We start from the raw sequence: 21,794 nt of genomic DNA on the forward strand, positions 1-21,794 counted from the left end.
GTCCTGTAAGTAGGCTACATGCAGACAGACAGATCTAGATCTAGTGTCTCGCTTTCTTGCACAGTTTCACCTATGCTCTTTCTGTGTGTGTGTGTGTGTGTGTGTGTGTGTGTGTGTGTGTGTGTGTGTGTGTGTATGTGTGACGGAGTGATTGAGTTTGTGTTACTGTTTGTCGATTTCTTACGTGAGCCTTGATGGCTTCGCCTCTTGTCTACTCTTCGTTTTGACTTCGCTAGTATGTTGAGGTGAGATCTATCCTTGTCTTTTCATGTTTTTGGCGGCGTTTTTGGCCACAATTTGTTAAAAAAAAATTCTTGAGTCTTTTTGTCATGGCTGATAATACCAGGAAGAGGCATACCCCTAAACAGGTGGCTGCTGAGTCCTCTCCTTCCAAGAAAACGCCTAGGAAATCTAAACAAACCGGCCAGGCTGTTGTTTCTGTTTTAGAACCGACCTCCAAGAAATGTATTGATGTATTGGTCGATTTGCCTTCTACCTCCATTTTACCTGTTAGGTCCTCGGACAAGGTCGTTCTTGAAGATAAGCCCGTTAAAGGGACTTCCTCTTCTGTGGTTTCTGGTTTGGCTTCTGTGGACGTAGCTGCTTTGCTACTTTCGCTCAGTTCGCAGGTTTCATCTTTGGCTGCGGAGATTTCGTCCACGAGAGCTGAGCTTCGGGCCCTTCCTTCCGGGATGACTGATGTTTCTTCTCTAGCCAAGGTTTGCCCTTTTGCCTTCCGCTACGGTCACGCTTGCGGATGTTCATGCTTCACAGGATGATGATGACCGTCACTTCCTTTCCTTGAGTGGTCCATCTTTCGGCGTTCCAGCTCAATCTAAAGGTATGTCAGCTACGCAAGTAACCGGGTTCTCCGACCAAAGCGTAGCGCGTCCTCAGGAGAAAGTAACCCCTGACGTGAGTCGTAGGGGCGAAAGTTCTGATCTCTGGGCTGGCCTCCACCGCTCTGTTGGTCGGTCAGTGCGGGGTAGGGACCCTGAGGAGCGAACGGAAGTCTTGGTGCACCCAGCCTTATCAGAAGATTTTGGCTGGGGTGTGCAGCTTCTGTTTCCGCCCTGGGGACAGGAAGAGGGCAGTAAAGCTGGCTCCTTGTTGAACTATGACAGTCAATGTGGGGGTCAGCTTCCGGATTGCACGGATGTGCATGATGGGTGTTCTGATGAAGGTGCTTCCGCTATGGGGGAATGCACTGAATTCAGGTTGCCGCACAAGCTGTCAAAAGCTGTTGCTTTGGCAGCGGAAACGGCTTTCAAGTATTTCGAGGAAGGGGTGGTTGAGTCTAAGGCTCAGGTTGTTCCACCACCTTCGGCTCTTGGTGATTTCCGGAGTTCCAAGGAGACTAAATGTTCTTTCCGGTTCCGAGAATCATCGTCTGTGGCCTTCGAGATGTCAAAAATTCTGACGAAATTTCATCCTCGGTCGAATACTCGGAGCTCTACTGTTCCTTTGTTGTCACAACACAGTGAGGCACCTGAGTCGGTTAAGCCTTGGCTTGCTCAAGCTGATCAACAAGCTCCTTCTTGTTCGGTTGGCTTTCGGAATTTCAAACTGGGTACTCAGCCTGTCAATCTGATGGAGGCGTTCGCTCTACCTAGGTCAGCTCTTCCGGTTACACCGGAACTAGCCACTCTGAGGGAACATGGGTATAGTAGGGACAGGTCTGTCCCCTATACTGAAGAGACAAAGGCACGATTGATAATCTGAGGGCCTCACCTTTCACGGAGGGCTCCCTCTTGGGTCGTACATCTCTCGATGCTCTGCAAAAAGAGACTCAAGATGCAAGAGATTTGGCCATTGCTCGGATTGCACATCAAGGTTTCCAGAAAGCGCAAAGCAAGCCTCAGGTTCAGAGCAAGGCTCGGCCTTCTTCCTCTGGTGGGGGCAAGGCACAGAACCAGAAGACTTCTTCTCGAGGTAGGGGGCGAGGTGCCCCTTATCAGAAGAGGGGCTCTTTTGGTGGTTCTATGGGGTCGGGGCGTAAGCCCCACCCCCAATGATGCCTTCCCGAACCACTGATCCTGGTAGCCCCCACCTTCGTGGTGGCGGGCGGCCCCTCCAGGCCCCTCGCTTCCTGGTCACGCATGGTGGCCAGCGAGTGGATTTTAGGGATAGTGCGTTCGGGATTCCGTCTTCTCTGGGCAGAGGGAAAGGCTCCTCCGACCAGGATACCTCCGCCTTTCAAGTTTCCAAGAGACCCGGAGGCCAAGTCAGCTGTGCAGGGAGAAGTGACTTCCCTCCTTTGGAAAGAAGTGATCGAGGAGATTCACGATCAGGGGTCTCTGGGTTTCTATGGCAGACTTTTTGTTGTACCCAAAGCTTCAGGAGCATGGAGGCCGGTTCTCGATCTGTCAACTCTGAACAGATATCTTCGAGTTGTGAAATTCACAATGGAGACTCCTGCCTCTGTGAGAGAGGCTCTCCGGCCAGGAGACTGGGCGACTTCTGTCGATTTGACGGATGCCTATTTCCATGTGCTCATGCACTCGGCGGACAGGAAATGGCTGCGCTTCCGCTGGGGAGAGAAAATTTTCCAATTCCGAGCTCTTCCTTTCGGTCTCTCTCTCTCCGCTTGGATATTCACCATGGTCATTCGTCAGCTCTGTGCCCTGGTGAGACAGGAAGGTGTGCGTTTGAGGGCATATCTGGACGACTGGCTGATTTTACATCAGGACCAGGACCTTTGCAGAACACACACGCAGAGGGTTCTCAGTCTGGCATGGCAACTCGGCTTCACAGTGAATCTGGTGAAGTCGGAGTTGGAACCGTCCCAACATTTCACTTATCTAGGGATGGAGTTCAACACCTTGGTTTGGTCAGTCCGCCCTTCTCAGAGAAGGGTGGACAAGTTGCAGGCTTTGATTCGCTCTCTCTACAGAAAGAAGCTATCCACGGTTCGGGAGTTGTCCTCGCTGCTAGGTCAGATGGAATCGATGGCTCCGCTGGTTCCTCTTGGCAGGGTTCACAAGAGGCCTTTTCAGGCAGCTCTGCAAACACAATGGAATCAAGGCTGGAATATCCAGGTCGAGTTGGGGAGTTGGTTCAGTCGTACCACGGATTTGTGGCTCCTTCCCTGGGTTTCGCAGGGAGTTCCCATTGCTCCCCCTTCCCCGGAGAACGATTTGTTCACGGACGCCTCCCAGACAGGTTGGGGAGCACACCTGGCAGAGCAGACGGCGTCAGGTGTTTGGGACGCCAATCAGGTCTCTTGGCACATAAATGCACTGGAGTTAGAGGCTGTGGCTCTGGGTCTTCAGGCGTTTCTGCCTCTTCTGTCAGACAGCCATGTCAGGTTACATACAGACAACATGACTGTAGCGGCCTACATAAACCGCCATGGCGGTACTCGGTCTCAGGGGCTGTCAGACAGCGCTTGTCGCTTACTGATTTGGTGCAACGCTCATCACATCCTGCTGTCAGCGACTTATCTCAAGGGCAGTCTCAATGTCTTGGCGGATGCCCTGAGCAGGGGGGACAAGGTCATACACTCGGAGTGGACTCTGTCCCAAAAGGCCCTACATCGTCTCTGGGCCCAAGTGAACAAGCTGGTCATCGAATTGTTCGCGACAAGGTTCTCATCCAGACTTCCTCTCTTTGTGTCTCCGTTCCCGGATTCTCAAGCATGGGCGGTAAATGCACTTGAGATGCATTGGTCAAATCTGGTGGCCTATGCCTTTCCTCCCTTTCGCCTTCTGGGCAGAGTCGTGAGAAAGGCAGACATAGAGAGGCCAGCGCTGGTTCTGGTTGCGCCTCTTTGGCCCAGCCAGCACTGGTATGCCGATCTACTCCGTCTTGCGGTTCGTCCTCCAATTCCACTCGGAGTAAGAAAGGGCGATCTGTTACAGCCTCGGTCAGGCATACCGCACGAAAATCCACAAGCTCTACAGCTTCACGGGTGGATTCTGTCAGACTCTCTCTGCTCCGCGCAGGGGCCTCAGCCTCAACTCTGAATTTGGTGCAACATGCTCACAGGGATTCGACCAACTCGGTGTATTCTTCACACTGGGCGGCTTGGTCGAAATGGTGTGGGGAGAACGGCGTTGATCCTCTCTCTCCTTGGTCTATGCAGGTGGCAAACCACTTGTCCTGGCTAGCAGATCAAGGAGCTTCTCCCTTTTCTCTGCGAGTTAGGAGATCTTCGATCTCTTCTACTCTCAGGCAGTTAGGTCACAAGATTAACCTTAGTGGGGTTATTGCTAGTGTCATCAAGGGCGCTTCTCTTGACACAGCTCGTTCCAAGGCACAGCTCCGTGCTTGGGACCTGTTTTTGGTTTTGCGGTTTCTTGCTTCTGATGAGTTTGAGCCTCTCCATGCAGCCAGTTTGGCTAATGTGACGAGAAAAACTCTTTTCTTGGTTTTACTTGCTACCTCTAGGCGGGGTAGCGAAGTTCATGCGTTATGTGGACTTTCGAGGGATATTTCGTTGGAAAAGGATGGCTCTATTTCTCTTAAGTTTAGACCTGACTTTCTTGCTAAGAACCAGAAACCTGGTCAAACATCCCCTCTTATTCGCATTCCCCCCTTGAGCAATGTTCTTGCTCCTGGAGACCCTGATGTATTTAACTGCCCCGTTAGAGCCCTCAGCAGCTACCTGTCTTGGACTTTGCCTATTCGCTCTGAAACACAGAAACTGCTTTTTATCTCCCTCAACACGGTTCGGGGGAAAGACATTTCGAGAGTCACTTTGGCCAAGTGGGTTTCCACAACGATTAGGCAGGCCTACATCTGGTGGGAAAGCCAGTCAGGCGATAATAGAGCAATCTTGCCTCTTACTGCGGCCAGGGCTCATGAGGCTAGAGCCTGGGCTTCGTCGTTAGCAGTTCTCCGTTCGTGGTGCCTCTCAGAGGTCCTTGAGTCGGCTTACTGGCGCTCTGAAGATGTGTTCATCAACTTCTATCTGAGAGATGTTGCTGGAACTCGACAGGATGGTAGTTCTGCGTTGCCAGCTTTGGTAGCGGCAGGACAGGTCCTTCATTCTTGATATGGTGAGTACCCGCCACCTATAGTAGCAATCTGCTATATGTGAGTTGGGTAAGATATGTAATTTAATCAAACATTTTAATAATAAATTAGAAGATAAACACTGGAAATTAGCTAACGAATGCTCGACAGAAACCCGTCTTCGTCTATTGCATTGGAAAATTTTACACAATATATATCCCTCCCGCAGTGGGGCACTGCGGTTATGAAATTAAAGGCCCCTCCTGTTTTTGGAACCGCAGGAGCTTTCTAGTTTGCTGTTAGGTAGATTTTTGGTTCCTCTTTCCTGTCATGCTCTCTTTTTCTTCATGAATTCTTTTCTTTTTTCTGCCTTCTTGCTCATTCACCTGTATTTTTTCCAAAAAATCTCTTCTCTTGCCGCTTGTCTCGCGATTCATGTATAGTTTAATCTGTTAGTGTTCTGATGTAAGCCCAGCAGTAGATAGGTTAAGCCTATTTTAACATACTGGAAACTGGTAATCTTCCAGTAGGTATTAATTTAGTTTTACTAAAGCCTGCTGGGACACAAGTAATGGGTTAGTGCATTTGTAAACAGGAATCGCTTGACAAGTGGCCCCCTTCATCCCCCCCTTCCTCGTCCTGATATGGCTCTACGTAGTCGGCTGGACGTTAAGCAACAAATAAACAAATATATCCCACCAATATTTTGCTACATAAGATGGGAATTCGTCAAACAAATCTTTGTCAGTATTGTAACGAAACCGACTTCATCGAGCACTTTTTTTGGCAGTGTAGAGCAGTGCAACCCATATGGCAGGAATGTCAAGGGTACATATTTAAATGTACAGGCAAAAATATAAAGTTAAGCTGCGAAGAGGCTCTTTTTGGGTATTTCACACGTGATATCCCCAGAGAGAAAACCTTCATAATTAATCACCTTATATTGATATCGAAAATGTGCATAAGCCAGTTTAAGTACGGAAATCCAAAAACTAACATGAAGATCTTATTTCAGAACCAAGCTCGAGTTCGAAATTTCTAGTAAAATTGAACTGTGTATAAGAATATAGATAACTAGTAGTATTGTGCTGTTAATGTAAAGTTATTTATATATGCGCTGTATGATGCTGTGCTGAAAACTGGTACTGTAATTGGTAATTTGTAAATTCTCGCCTTTGTCTATCGAGCGTTGGATTAATTAACTTGTTATGTATTGTCCCGCTGAAAATGTATTATATAACAGAATTATGGGAACAGCAACAACAACACACGCACACACACACACACACACACACACACACACACACACACACACACACACACACACACACACACACACACACGCACATACACGCAGACATTAGTCAAATTGTAATGTAAAAGAAAACAAAATTAAAACTTCATTAAAAAAAAAAAAAATTAAAAAAAAGACCAATGAAGAAGGATATGCTCACCGCCCAAAAAGAAAGGAAAAAAAAAAAAAAAAAAAAAAAAGACGAAAGAGGCAAAAAAGATGGGTTGAAGCAGCCTTGCATGCAACTGAGGTCGGGAAAAAAAAAAGAAAAAAAAAAATAATCTTGTGTGAGATTTGCTCGAAGAGGAAACCATCATAAATTTCAATTTCGAGATCGGACTGTTGTTGTGTGGTCCGCGTTTATCGGTCATGTCATCTTCATCATGTCTTACCAGTTTAATGTTTGGTTTTCAGTGACGAGGATCTTTTTTCCTCCTGCGCTTATTTGCTTGGGAACAATAGGAAAACTATTTCTTATGTAAGACTTCTTACCTGTGTTCGGGTTTAAAGAAACACAACGAAACAGCAGTTTTTTTTCTGAGTGACTTGCTATACAATGTTCAATGACAGACTAAAAGGACCGAAAATCCACGTCAGCATATAAAAAACCGACAAAGAATATTTTGAAAATGATCAGAGAGAGAGAGAGAGAGAGAGAGAGAGAGAGAGAGAGAGAGAGAGAGAGAGAGAGAGAGAGAGAGAGAGAGAGAGAGAGAGAGAGAGAGAGAGAGAGAGAGAGAGAGAGAGAGAGAGAGAGAGAGAGAGAGAGAGAGAGAGAGAGAGAGAGAGAGAGAGAGAGAGAGAGAGAGAGAGAGAGAGAGAGAGAGAGAGAGAGAGAGAGAGAGAGAGAGAGAGAGAGAGAGAGAGAGAGAGAGAGAGAGAGAGAGAGAGAGAGAGAGAGAGAGAGAGAGAGAGAGAGAGAGAGAGAGAGAGAGAGAGAGAGAGAGAGAGAGAGAGAGAGAGAAGCAGAGAGAGAGGGGGAGAGAGAGAAAAAAAGAGAAGCAGAGACAGACAGACAGACAGACAGATAGACAGACAGACAGACAAAAGTACCCTAGGACACGCCTCGAACGGCAACGAACATACTCTGCAATTCCCGTCAAAATCGATGCGGTCGTTTCGGAGCCTGTCGTAATCATATCCACCACACAAACGTACACACATAAACAGCAACCAGCTTTATACATAAGATTAGCTGTACCCGGGTATTTTTTTCGAAAAACTTTACGGCAATTTGATTGAACAGTCAGTTCTTAATTACTTATTTTTGTGTCATAAAAGATACGCTCATCACATGTATTTATTACACACACACACTCACACACACACACGCGCGCGCGCGCGCTCGCGCGCGCGCGCGCGCGCGCGCGCACAATCACACACATATGCACATACTCACACACAAATATACATATATATACACATTATACAGACACCCACACACACAATCACACACATATATACACACACACACGCATCTCACACACACACAAACACACACACACACACACAAACACACACACACACACACACACACAAACACACACACACACACACACACACACACACACACACACACACACACACACACACACACACACACACCTGCAAACACAGAAACGAACACGCACTCACAACCACGCACAAAGAATGAAAGATTCTTGACAAGCATAGTAACCGAGACTTGTAAAAAAAAAAAAAAAAAAAAAAAAAAAAAAAAATAAATAAATTTTGATTTGATTAATATACTTACCCAACTCACATCGTTTATTCCCTCCCGCCTCCCTGCTGTTGGGGGTATATATTTCTAAAAAAGAAGTGAGTTGGGCTTCGGTTAGAATGACTACAAATGGCGGCATATGCGCACGCATACGGAAGACAGACTCAGTATTGGTCTGGCCTTGATACCAGTATGGGTATTGGTCACTCTTATTTTTAGAGTTGTCTCCCTTGTTACCAAGGGGACGCGTACAGCGTTACCAGCACTGAACTAAGGTTAATTGCTATATGTGAGTTGGGTAAGTATATTAATCAAATGAAAATTTATTATTAAAAATTTTTATTTTTTATTATATTAATGTAATACATTTTTATGTGTGTCTGACACGACTTCATGGTGAGGAATGATAATTTGTTAACTTTTTTTTCCCAACCAACAGAGGAAGTGAAAGACCTACAGGGTCAAAAACCATCTACAATAACTCTTCGGATACACGAAGGTAAGTGATGTTGCGGGTCTTTTTTTATAAAACTTTCAACAAGATTTGTGATTGGTTTAATTTTATTTTTTAAAGTGCAGGCTAGGCTAGGTACCTCTTGGCCTTTTTTTGCGAATCAGCATCAATACATGTATTGAGGGGAAAAAATCTTGAGGCTTGATTTTGTATCATTGCTTCAGGAGAAGAAGGCCAGAAATAGTGTTCGAAAGTAAACAATAAAAAATGTTCAGAAAATGTTTAAAAAAAAGTAGACATTTGTTCTCTCTTTTACATGATTTTAAGCCCTTGGCAGAGGGGGTTGAAAATGGAGTTGTATGTTAACTGTACTCTTCATGAATTAACAACTTGTGAGCATTGCTGTGGAACTATAAGCTCTGTTTTAAGATTTGTCTCTGCTGTAACTGCTACCACTTTCCAAAATGTTTTGTTCTATTAGTAAGATGTGACAAATAAGTTGTGTAGTTTATAAGGCCTTTGTCTGTTTATATATATAGATTTTGTTTGTGTTGATGATGTTGCAGTGGAAGACCCTCTGCCCTGCTTTTAAAACCCTTACTTTTACAACCCTAGTTTCTATGGTTTAGAAGACTTCCTCCTGTTTAAGACCTGACTGTCAGATTTGTTGATGTCTTTAAAGGCGGGTTCGATTGCAGGGATGGCCAAATTACAATATTTTAACTCGCCAGCCGGGCGAGAAGCTTCAAGAAAATCACTAGCCTGCCAGAAGTTTCGCTGACCTGGTACATACCACAATTGCTGCATTTGCAGTGTTTATGACGCCTTGAAACTAGATAGCATGACCAGAAGTGTTGTATTGGACCAGAATTTTCACTGGCCAGCCGAGCAAGTCGCCAGGCAGTTTCTGCTTGCCTGGCGGATTTTTTCCTCGCCCCTGGTGATCGGGCGGACAATTTGGCCATCCCTGCATTGTAAAAAGATGCGAGTATCTGTTCTGATACACACAAAAAAACAACCACAAAACACAACTGTTCTCTTGTTGAAGGTCAAGAGAAAGAGATTGTGAAGCAGCACAGCCTGATGAAAGGGATCCGAGCGTATTACGAGGTGAAGCTGCATGCTAACAATAAGGAGCTGGCTGTGGAAGTGGAATTTGTTGCTCGTCAAGCACGACAGCATAAAGAGGTAAAGGGATTGTTTTTATAATTTTGTGTGGAAAGTACAGGGTGCAAGCAAGACTGCTTCAGGAGAAGATTTCTTCTTCTTCTTTGTTCATGGGCTGAAACTCCAACATTCACTCATGTTTTTGCACGAGTGGATTTTTACATATATTTTACGTGTATGACTTTTTTCCCTGCCATTCAGGCAGCCATACGCCAATTCCAGGGGAAGCATGCTGGGTATTTTTGTGTTTCTATAACCCACTGAACTCTGACATTGACTACAGGATCTTTTCTGTGCAGACTTGGTCTTGTGCTAGCGTGTACACACGAAGGGGGATAAAACACTAGCAGGGTTCGTACGGGTACGGGTGCTTGAAATCCTTGAAAGTTCTTGAATTTGGAGGGGTCAGTTTCAAGGCCTTGAAAGTGCTTAACAAATTGGCAAGATCCTTGAAAGTCCTTAAAAACTCTAATGCTGCAAACTGATTAGGCAAAAAAAAAAAAAAATTGTCTGTTTCTGGTAACATGGCTAAAAAAAAATAGGGTGGGTAGGTAGGGATTTTTTTTTTTTTTTTTTTTTTTTTTTCCCCCAAATGTAGACCAATAAAACTAACTTTAAAATCGCGCAAAGAGACTGGATTCACTATACATAGAGACAAGACACTCAACACATTTACAAATCTGTGACAAAGACTGAAAGAGTATGACATGTTTTTCTTTGTTTACCTGGTCTGATATTTCCATGATGAAACAGAAAAGAAGACTTGAGACATCTTACATCTTGAGCTTGGACAAATGGGAACATTTTTTGAGTTTGGAAAAAAAAAGTTTAGGGTCGGCGCCAAAATTTAGGGTCGGTCGGGTGACCAGAAATGAAAATTTTTTTTTTTTTGCCTTACACAACAACCACCCACAATTGCAGGGATTTATTATTTGATAACCTCAAAGAAAAAGTTTAACAGTACCCTTTTGAGTCTGTTTTCTTCAAAACCATCGTCTGCTACGAATCTGTCGCCTTTTGACAAAAATTAAATCATTAGCTTTCGAGCATCCAATGATTTGAATCGGCGTGTGGGAAGGTGGTATGATAAACAGTGAGTGTTTCATTGCAAGCCTTGAAGGTAAGAGGGTGCTTGATTTTGTCTTCAGAAGGTCTTGAAAGTCCTTGAAAATCCTTGAAAAGTCCTTGAATTTTAGAACAACACTGTACGAACCCTGCACTAGCAGGTCAGCACATAAGTCGACCTGGGAGATCTGAAAAATCTCCACCCTTAACCGACCAGGCGGCCGTGGCCGAGATTTGAACCCACGACCTTCCGATTAGGAGGCCGATGTCTTATCCACAAGGCCACAAGTCTGAAGAGGATTTCAACTATGTATTATGCAGAAATGATTGTAAGCATAAGGACAAAAGGGAAAGACCATTCCAATGCCTTTCTGTGAACAGTGCATGAATGGCTATTGATTTGAACAGTGCAGGGGCGAGTCTGTAGTTCAGTCAGAAGGCTTTGTAACCAGTGTTTTGCTGTAGGCTTGGGTTTGAATTCAGGTATCGTGGGAGTTTTTTTGTATTTCCCAGAGTCAATTTTCAATGCACGACTCCAAGCAGAGAGAATTGTACCACGTACCTTGTGTGCAAATGCATACATGAAGACTGATTCTGAATGTCAAGTGAAGTTCAGGGACGTGGAAACACACAGGTACTTACCCTCGAAAAATGCGTCTCGCTGCCCACACAGCAGGGTAAATAAAACAATGTGAAATGCAGAACTCTCATTGTAAGTTTTCACTTCCAGGGTTATTATGAGTTGCAAGTTGGAGAAGGGCACACACAAAAAGACACTACCAAGCTCGCCCATTGTTACAAATGTAACGGGCAAGTTCAATGAAAGGAAAGATAGGAAAAGCTCTGGCAAGCTCGAAAATTGTTACACAAGTAACGTGCAAGTTTGAATAGGCAAAACAAAGGGCACGGGCAAGCTCGCCAATGGTTACGAATGTAACGGGCAAGCTTTTGAAAAAAGACAAGATGGGTTCACCCCGAGAGTGAAAACCACAGGAACAAAGAAAAAGAAAAGTGCAGATTTTTAATATGCTTTTTTCCCCTGACTGACCAACAGGAACAGGACCGGCAGATGGCGTGGTCCTTGCTGGAGACAGAATACGAAGAACAGGGGCAGGCCATCGAGTGTGGCTGTTGCTATGCCGAGCAGCCCTTTGAGAACCTCGTGCAGTGCTTTGAAGGTCACCTCTTTTGCTGCCAGTGTCTGCTAGGATACGCCAGAGAGGCCATTTTTGGTTCTGGAAAGGTCAGTGCGGCATACAGCTTTTATTTTTGTTAGATAAAAGATAGGTTTTACTTTGATTTAATTATACCTTGTATTTATTTTTTTGGTCAGTTTTGTTTATTATTAGGCAAAAAAAATAAAAAATAGTCTGTTTACGGTAACTCGACCGACCCTATTTTTTTCGCGCGACCCTAGACTTTTTTTTTGGCATTTGTGAAAAAAAAAAAAAAAATCTTGTTTTTTTCTTCAAAATAACGTAAAAATATGGGGTTTTTTTGGGGAAAAAACGACCTACCGACCCTATTTTTTTGGCCTATGTTACCGTAAACAGACCTATTTTTTTTTTTTGCCTTATCTTTCCTACCTGTGTAGATTGTGACCGTAAGGTGCATGCAATAATCGCTTTGGTGTTTGATTCTGTGTGTGGCAGTTTCTTTTTTCTCCTTTTCCTTTCTCATTCCTCTGTCTGTACGGTTCAACTATTTTGATCTATTTGAGTTTTTATTTGATTTTTGTCTTTTTCACAGCTCAACCTTGCATGCATGACGGAGGACTGTGATTCCACATTTCCAAAAAGTAAGTACTGGGAGACTAATAATGACTGAAATCTGTTAAGTGTATATAACTTTGGAAGCACACACTTGGAATATTCTATTCTCTCAAAGAATTACTAACTTTTAAGAGTTTTGGAAAGCATCTTCTCTGAGCAGAAATGGATTTTCTGTTTGCAGTTAGTGTTTCAGCAGAGAGTTTTGTTTCTATGTGATAGTATCAATATTTTCAGGGGAAAATCATCCCCAAATCTAGTCATGTGCATAATTTTGTATTTACTATTCTGATCCTGATCATCTACATGTTTTCAGATTTGAATAATTATGTACATGATGTATTCAGTTATTTGCTCAAATTCAGTCCTTGCTTTTCTATCTTCCTATTTTTGTTGTAAATTTACTAAATGTTTTGCATTTTTAAATCAAGCAATAAGTTTATCTTATCAAAATGGAAATGAACAAAAAAACAAGAAAGGTTACATTTTTGGAATGTTTAATTCAGGACAAAAAACACTTCACAAGAACCTTGACCTAATGCCTTTTTAATTGGATTCAGGTCAGATGCTCAAAGCATTGCCAGACGACGTTCTAGCAAAGTATGAGGAACGTTTGGCGGAAGAGAGCCTCAACATGGCAGCAATGCCTGATCTTGTCAGGTACCGCTTTGTTTTTCTTTTGGTTGTTATGGATATGGAGTGTCAACTGGTGATTGGAAGAGGTTTTGACGTACAGGGGGGATTTTGAGGGGGGAGGGGGGATTTTGATCGGATTGTTTCAATAACATCAAAAACAGATGGATGTTTACTTGTTCACTGCAGCGAAAGTTGTGCCCAGAGAACGAGATGGATATCTGTTCTCCCACATTGAAACATGAGATGGATATCTGTCCTCCCACATTGAAACATGAGATGGATATCTGTCCTCCCACATTGAAACATGAGATGGATATCTGTCCTCCCACATTGAAACATGAGATGGATATCTGTCCTCCCACATTGAAACATGAGATGGATATCTGTCCTCCCACATTGAAACATGAGATGGATATCTGTCCTCCCACATTGAAACATGAGATGGATATCTGTTCTCCCACATTGAAACATGAGATGGATATCTGTCCTCCCACATTGAAACATGAGATGGATATCTGTCCTCCCACATTGAAACATGAGATGGATATCTGTCCTCCCACATTGAAACATGAGATGGATATCTGTCCTCCCACATTGAAACATGAGATGGATATCTGTTCTCCCACATTGAAACATGAGATGGATATCTGTCCTCCCACATTGAAACATGAGATGGATATCTGTCCTCCCACATTGAAACATGAGATGGATATCTGTCCTCCCACATTGAAACATGAGATGGATATCTGTCCTCCCACATTGAAACATAGGCAGAGTTCATTCAGAAATGAACTTGGCATTCCAGGAATACTAAACTGTTCAGAAGGATTTTGGGTTAAGTGACTTAAAATGTCGGGTTGGTCGCATTCAAAAGCAAAAAAAGAATACATGAAGTGCCAACACTGTGCAAAATATGTTTCTGTGAATCTGGAACTTTAGTGACAGCTACTTAAATATAATGTGTTTACCTTTCAGGTGCCCAAAGTGTAATCTAGCTGCTGTGTTGGATCAGCGTGTCCAGAACTTCTTGTGTCCCAATGCCACGTGTAGGAAGGTGAGTTTAGACTGTTCATGTTACTTCCCCTCTTACTGTAAGCTTTTTTTGGTTCATATCTTGTACTTTTTTTGAGGAGATAGATTAAAACAGGGATAGGATTTGCACCATGATACGGTTTTTCTGTCAGTCTAAAATACATGAAATAGCCCTATTTTGATGCTCAGAGAGTAGGGTTTAGGGTGCTTCTCAAAAGAGGACATGCCGTGGTAAGCTTATTTTTAATTTGTATCCTGGCCCCATTCTTGAAATAGGCAAACCAGGTTGCATCATATGTGACTATTGCAGTACATGTACCAAACTAGAGTTGGAAAAAACACATTGCATTGTTGAAAATGTCTTTGTTGGCAAACCTTTCCAGGTTTTGGGTTTTCTTTGTGCATAATTTGTTGTTGATTTTCTTCAGGAGACTTGCCGTGACTGCAAGGAGGACTGGTCAGAACACAAGGGCAAGACCTGTGAACAGATTGAGAAGAAAGACGAAACCAAGCTCCGCACAAACTAGTAAGTCGAACAGTGGAACCCTCCTTTTAAGACCCCCCAATTTAAGACTCCCTCCCTTTTAAAACCTTATTTTTTTCAGATTTTCTCTTCACTACCTCTGTTAATTTACGTCCATTTTAAGACTCCCTCCTTTTTAAGACCCGATTTTCTCAGATTTGTTGAGGTGGTAAAAAGGGGGTTCCACTGTACAGTGGTCCCTGTAGTGTTAGGCCTCTTCCCATGAGTGGACTCCTCCCAAGAGGGCCCTGTGTCTTTCATCACAGGCACCACTGTACAGTGGTCCCTGTAGTGTTAGGCCTCTTCCCATGAGTGGACTCCTCCCAAGAGGGCCCTGTGTCTTGCATCACAGGCACCACTGTACAGTGGTCCCTGTAGTGTTAGGCCTCTTCCCATGAGTGGACTCCTCCCAAGAGGGCCCTGTGTCTTTCATCACAGGCACCACTGTACAGTGGTCCCTGTAGTGTTAGGCCTCTTCCCATGAGTGGACTCCTCCCAAGAGGGCCCTGTGTCTTTCATCACAGGCACCACTGTACAGTGGTCCCTGTAGTGTTAGGCCTCTTCCCATGAGTGGACTCCTCCCAAGAGGGCCCTGTGTCTTTCATCACAGGCACCACTGTCGTTGTAATTGTAGCTGTTGCAGCAGATAATGATTGAAGAGCAAATGCTCTTTGAAGTCATCCAGAAGAATGTGCACTGCTGGATGACTTTTGCTGTGCTCTGTGCAGAGGGCAAAGTAAAACTTTAAAGATTTTTAGGGGACCTTTTTTTTGGGGGGGGGGGGGGGGGGTGATGGGGGGGTGATGGGGGGGGGGGGTGGAGGAAGGGGCAGATCTACTGGCAACAATGACGAAAGAGTTAACCGGACTGTTCTTTTGGTGAAGGGTTTGAAACCTTACCTTCCTGTGTGGTTCTCTTTTTCTGTTGAAAATAAGATGTGGCACTAAGCAGAAATCAGTCTATGGCAGGGTATACCATTGAATGTGGTGGTCTGTACATTAGGGCTGAAAGGAAAGAATGATATACATGTCATGGATGGGATCCATGGGGCTGAAAAGCAGGTGAATCCAGAAGATGATTCAATTCAATATAACTTTATTATCTGAATGTAGAACAAACATAAATTGTTCTTAGAACAAACATAAATTGTTCTTAGGACAACCAGAAATTTTTCTTCTGATTGGATGCAATGACAATTTTCTCCTAAATTTGACAGTGAGGAGAAGATGACGGCGGCCAGAGTGCGAGTGTGTCCATCGTGTCGTGCCGAGTTCTTCAAGGAAGAAGGATGTAACAAGATGACCTGTCGCTGTGGGACCACAATGTGCTACATTTGCAGGAAACAACAGGTATTGAACAGCAATAACAACAGCAACAACAATCCCTTTCACCAGCACAGTCAGCAGCCATATTTACTGGGACCTTGTGGCACAGTTGGCCACCTCACACGTGTGTTTATTATTAGCAGCTGTTTAAAGAAGCTACAGAAAGCTTTGTGAAAAAGAAAGTCTGATTCTGTGGACTATGACGTAGTAACACAGCTTTCCAAAAAGCACAACAATCACATTTGGAGGCAAAGCCCAGTCAAACAGGGTTGAGAATTTTAGAGCTAATTTCTTAGCCCTATGAAAACTGTTATGGGTACGCAAAGGTTCCCATGAACATACAAGAAGACAGCAGCAGCCAGACCCCATCACAAACACAACTCCACAATTCAGTTGTCAGCGACGTAGAAGAAACATTGATCTATAAATAGCTCACGCTCTTCTACGGCCGACAGCTGCAGTCTGCTGTGAAGGGTGACGCAGTAGTCTCCCTGTCACACATTGCTATATGTTTTTCTTGTATTGTTTGTTTCAGATATCCTACAAGCATTTCTGCCAGCACCCGCGTGACCCAGGCAAGGGCTGCACCCAGTGTCAAAACTGTTCTCTGTGGACCAACCCTGACGTGAGTTGTTTGACTGCACTGTGCACAACTTGCTGGCTGAAGACAGCGGAACCCGCCTTTAAGACATACCACAAATCTGAGAAAATCAGGTCTTAAAAAGGAGGGTCTCTATAAATGGGTGTAATTATACAGAGGTTAAACCCGTTATGAACAGAAAGTCTGAGAAAACAAGGTCTTAAAGAGGAGGGGGGGGGGGGGGGGGGGGTCTTAAAAGGAGGTTCCACTGTAGTAACACAGTTCAGTTTTGTCTGCTCTGACTTAACTGATTGTGCAATAATTGTCATTTTCTTCAATGTCTGTTGAGCTAAAGCAGCACATGGTTCATTTCTGATTTATATTACTTATGGCAAAGGTGAGTCGTATGAGCCACCTATGAGCGTATGCTTTTCTTGGTCAGAGTTTACAGGTTGACTATTAATGCATTTAGCATAATTTGTTGTGATTCTTCTGAGTTTTAAGTTTTATTTGTCAGTTGGTAAGGCCAGAAAAAAAAAAATTGGTGTGGTTACGGTAACATAGCCAAAACAAATAGGGTAGGAAGGTAGGCAATCACTTTTTATTTTTTTAACTTTTTTTTTCTAATGTGTACAAATTAAACCTACTTGACAGGGAAATAAGTGTGCGACTCGAGCGCTTTCGCTTTCATTGCGTTTTCTGCACTCGTTTTCTTGTTTTTTGTGTGGTTTTTTGACAAATGTAATAAAAAGTTATAGGGTCGGCCCCTAAAAATAGGGTAGGTCGGGTTACCGTAACCACACCTATTTTTTTTTTAGGCCTAATGGTTTGGCTGGGTATGTTTCATAGAATTAATGGACAGGTACATTGTGAGATCATTGAATGTACAGTCTGCTCAGATGAAATTTGGTTTGTCTTTTGTGCTAATCTGTTTGTCCTTGTGCGTTGGTTTTTGCATTTTTACAATTAAATGTAGATTAAATCATGTGATTTCAATTATTGGCCTTTGTTTTGTCAGGTAATGCTGTTTGAAAAATTGATATTGTACAGTGTATTATGTAAATTCTCACTGTGTGCTGATTTGTTTTCAGGAAGATGAAAGAAGAGCGATTGCTGAAATACAGAAAGAAGCTCAAGAAAAGAGAAAGGAACATGGTATGTGATTGCTGTCTATCCCACAAGTTAAAAACAATCATTTCCCAAATATTTGGTGCAGGTATTACTTAAAAGTGGTTGCTGGAAACAAGCTGGGTTTTGTATCTTGCATGTTGCAAAACCAAGTCACTGTGGCCTGTGTAATGGATAAACAGGAAAATATTTATTCCCTCATTTGTTACTCTTAATTCATATTTTGACCCAGTTTGTGAATGGGTTAATGAAGGGAGGAGGAACATTCTTTCAGTGTCCTGTTCTGAACCTTTTTCTGTCTCTTTCCACAGGTTTTGTGGACGACAAGGTCATCGGAGTGCCAGAAAAGAAACAGAGAACCAAGTGATGTGACCTGGAGGACATCACTCCGCCACAAACTTGATTCATGGAAGTTGTACAAGGGATGATTCTGTGTTGAGGATGAAACATTTTTGGATGAGACTGACTCCCAATGCTGCCACCAACTTTGAAGTGCTGATCCATGGAAGTTGTACGATGGATGATTCTGTGTTGAGGATGAAACATGCATGGATGAGACTGACACCCAATGCTGCCGCCAAATTTGAACGGCTGATTCATGGAAGTTGTACGATGAATGCTGGGCAGAATGTTCTGTGTCCAAGATGTGACTAGTGTAGGGGGGAGTGACTCATGATGAGTGGCAGCTACTTTGTACAGGAAGGAAGCAGCATTGGGGAAAGGACTAACAGTGATTGGAAGAAAATTCTGTGTGAAAAGCCGTGATCAGAGAAAATGACAAAAAAATGTATTTTTTACAAGTAAAATGACTATTTCTAAGAATACTCACCTCAATTTAACTAATAGGAGTTACCTTGGCGGCAACTTCATTGTACATTAAAGGAGGAAGGAACTTACAATAATTGGCAGAAAGTTCTGTGTGAAAAGTCAAAGAGAAATAAACTCGTAATGATTTTCAGCAACTGCTTTGTACAGTATAGGAGCAGTGTCGGGGAAAAGAACTAACAATGGTTGGCAGAAAATTCTGTGTGAAAAATGATCAGTATAGTGGAAAGTGACTCTCAATACTCCGCAGAATGTTCTGTGCCAAGCTGTAACTAGTATAGCTGTAGTATATCGGAAAGTGACCCATAATGCTTGGCAGAGTTGTGGGAAAGGACTAACAATGATTGGAAGAAAGTCCTGTGTCCAAGCTGTGTAAGTTTAGGGGCAAGTGACTCACAATACTTAGCAGAATGTTCTGTGTCAAAGCTGTACCCAGTATTACTGAAGAGAACCATAATGCTTGGCAGCATCTTCTTTGTACAGTAAAAGAGCAGTCATGGGAAAGGACTAACAATGATTGGAAGAAAGTCCTGTGTCCAAGCTGTGTTAGTATAGGGGCAAGTGACTCACAATGCTTAGCAGAATGTTCTGTGTCAAAGCTGTACCCAGCATTACTGAAGTATAGGGGCAAGAGAACAATAATGCTTGGCAGCATCTTTGTACAGTGTCAGGAAAAGGACTAACACTGGTTGGCAGGAAGTTCTGTGTCCAACTCCAAGCTGTGTTTGTATAGGGGCAAGTGACTCATAATGCTCAGCAGCAACTTTTGTGTTAAAAAAAAGAGCAATGTTGGGGACAAACCCAATTTTATTATCTCAAATGAAAAAGGACTAACAATGATTGGCTGAAAGTTGTGTGTGAAAGCTGTGATCAGAATAGGGGAAAGTGACTCAACATGATTGGCAGCAACTTCTGTGTTCAGGAAAGGAGCAGTGTTAGGGAAAAGGACTAACAATGGTTGTCAGTATCTTTAGTGTGCAAGTTTTGATCAATATAGGGGAAAGGGACTCGTAATGATTGGCAGAACGGTTTGACTCAAAGCTGTGACAAAAATGACTCCCAAGGCAAAAGGTAGGTAGGCCAATATTTTAGATTTGTTTAAACGAAGACTGAAACTACATTGCAAGGGATTCAACACTTATGTGTACAGCAAGTCTGAAGTTTTTCTTCAGTGGTGCGTTGCACTGGATTGAAGAGAAACTTGTTTTCTGTTTTTGTTGTGTTTTTGACAGTTGGAGAAAAATGAAAATAGGGTCCATGCAGTTACATACTGTAACTAGGACTTTTTTGCCTAGCTTAATTGTGAGAGAAAAAATAGTGTGTCCAAGATTTGACTAGCATCTATGTATTGCCAAGTAGAAAGCATGTACAGATAGCAGGTCCCAACTCAGTTCTGATCACAGCATTTTCATGATCATTTGTACTCTGAAACGGAAGTGTTTCTTAGGTTTGCTGAACATTTTACGTCTTCTTTTACAGGACTTGTCAACAAAAAGATTGTTAACAAATACATCCTATCCTTTTCGTTCATTTGTTTAATCCTATCAGGGTCATGAAAAGCCAGTTATATTCAGCACTGCTGTACGAATAATGCCCTCAGGGGAAAAAATGATATCTTGTGATACAAATGTGATTATTTTGTCTTTGCTGACAGATTATTTTCTTACCACGAACACCATTAATAATCCAAGCAGATTTTTCAATGTGCTGTGAAAACTTTTAACATTTGAACAGCTACCACAACTGAGCAGCCTCCATCTTTTTGTTATCACAAAAAATGATATCTTGTGAAACAAATGTGATTATTAATATTATGTCTTTGCTGACAGATGATTTTCTTCCCATGAACACCATTAATAATCCAAGCAGATTACCACAGATTACCAAGCAAGCTACCACAACTGAGCAGCCTCGCTGCATTTGATGAAAAGTGGATAGTTTCCACTGATTCCGGTTTTACAATTTCATTGTTGCGAAAATCTGTACTAGCAGGTAGCGTAAGCCCTTGTGAACACTACTGAAAGGTACATTCCTTCTGGTGTAAGCTGTCATGGTCACCACCACAGATCTGTTGACGCTTTCACATGGGATAAGAACATCCTTCATCTTAAATTCATATCGACAATCAACTGCTATCCGTGCAGAGTTTGAATTTTTGCTTAATTTTGTGAGTGAAATATATGTAAATCTACAAAATGAATTCAGCACAAAATTCTCAATATGCATAAGAAGCTATTGAATTTTGACATGAGTTCAGTTGGAAGGATGCTTAATATATATGTCTATGTATAGGTACATCTGTGGTGTATCTGATCATTTACGCAGGAAGAAATGTGTCTAAAACATACTTTCAAACAGCAGGGGTGACTTGTTCCTGTTTCACAATATTATGGGCAGTGCAGATGCATTGCGTAAAACATGAATGTACATAAATATATACTTAGAAATGTGCTATACTTGAGGTTATGTTTGACGGTGAATCTTTGCTGTACCATAACAGTTCAGAATTTATACATGTGATGCTGTTCTAGTCAGTCATCTGCTATTGTGATAGAAATAGCTGTGTGCACCACAAAGCTCAAAAGTAGACATCGGTGCACAAAGCGGTAGGCATGTGTGCTTCTTGATTTCTGTCTGCATACCTGCGCACACACACAGAGCTTCCCACACACACACACATAGAGATACACACTCACAGAGCTTCTCACACACACACACACATAGAGATACACACACACAGAGCTTCCCACACACACACACACATAGAGATACACACACAGAGCTTCCCACACACACACACATAGAGATACACACACACAGAGCTTCCCACACACACACACATAGAGATACACACACACATAGAGATACACACACACACAGAGCTTCCCACACACACACACATAGAGATACACACACATAGATATACACACACAGCTTCACACACACACACATAGAGATACACACACACACAGAGCTTCACACACACACACACATAGAGATACACACATACATAGAGATCCACACACACAGAGCTTCCCACACACACACACACACAGAGATACACACACACAGAGCTACACACACATAGAGATACACACACACATAGAGATACACACATACAGAGCTTCCCACACACACACACACACAGAGATACACACACACAGAGCTTCACACACACACACACACATAGAGATACACACATACATAGAGATACACACACACAGAGCTTCCCACACACACATAGAGATACACACACACAGCTTCCCACACACACACATAGAGATACACACACACAGAGCTTCCCACACACACACAGAGAT

At 43.0% G+C, this 21,794-nt stretch overlaps 1 protein-coding gene across 1 annotated transcript in view; it reads left to right on the forward strand.

The window, feature by feature from the left end:
- The window catches only part of LOC138960435 (pneumococcal serine-rich repeat protein-like), a 42,032-nt gene extending 20,293 nt beyond the window's left edge, over nt 1-21,739 (forward strand). The window contains exons 8-18 of the mRNA XM_070332347.1: nt 8,410-8,469; nt 9,473-9,612; nt 11,711-11,899; nt 12,406-12,454; nt 12,986-13,085; nt 14,037-14,115; nt 14,522-14,619; nt 15,833-15,965; nt 16,477-16,566; nt 17,613-17,676; nt 17,961-21,739. Of these exons, the coding sequence (XP_070188448.1) occupies nt 8,410-8,469; nt 9,473-9,612; nt 11,711-11,899; nt 12,406-12,454; nt 12,986-13,085; nt 14,037-14,115; nt 14,522-14,619; nt 15,833-15,965; nt 16,477-16,566; nt 17,613-17,676; nt 17,961-18,016 (1,058 nt within the window). The 3' untranslated portion in view covers nt 18,017-21,739. The remainder of the gene's footprint in view (nt 1-8,409; nt 8,470-9,472; nt 9,613-11,710; nt 11,900-12,405; nt 12,455-12,985; nt 13,086-14,036; nt 14,116-14,521; nt 14,620-15,832; nt 15,966-16,476; nt 16,567-17,612; nt 17,677-17,960) is intronic.
- Nucleotides 21,740-21,794: the final 55 nt, after the last annotated feature.

Source organism: Littorina saxatilis, linkage group LG2, assembly GCF_037325665.1.
Source record: "Littorina saxatilis isolate snail1 linkage group LG2, US_GU_Lsax_2.0, whole genome shotgun sequence".
Lineage (NCBI taxonomy): Eukaryota > Metazoa > Mollusca > Gastropoda > Littorinimorpha > Littorinidae > Littorina > Littorina saxatilis.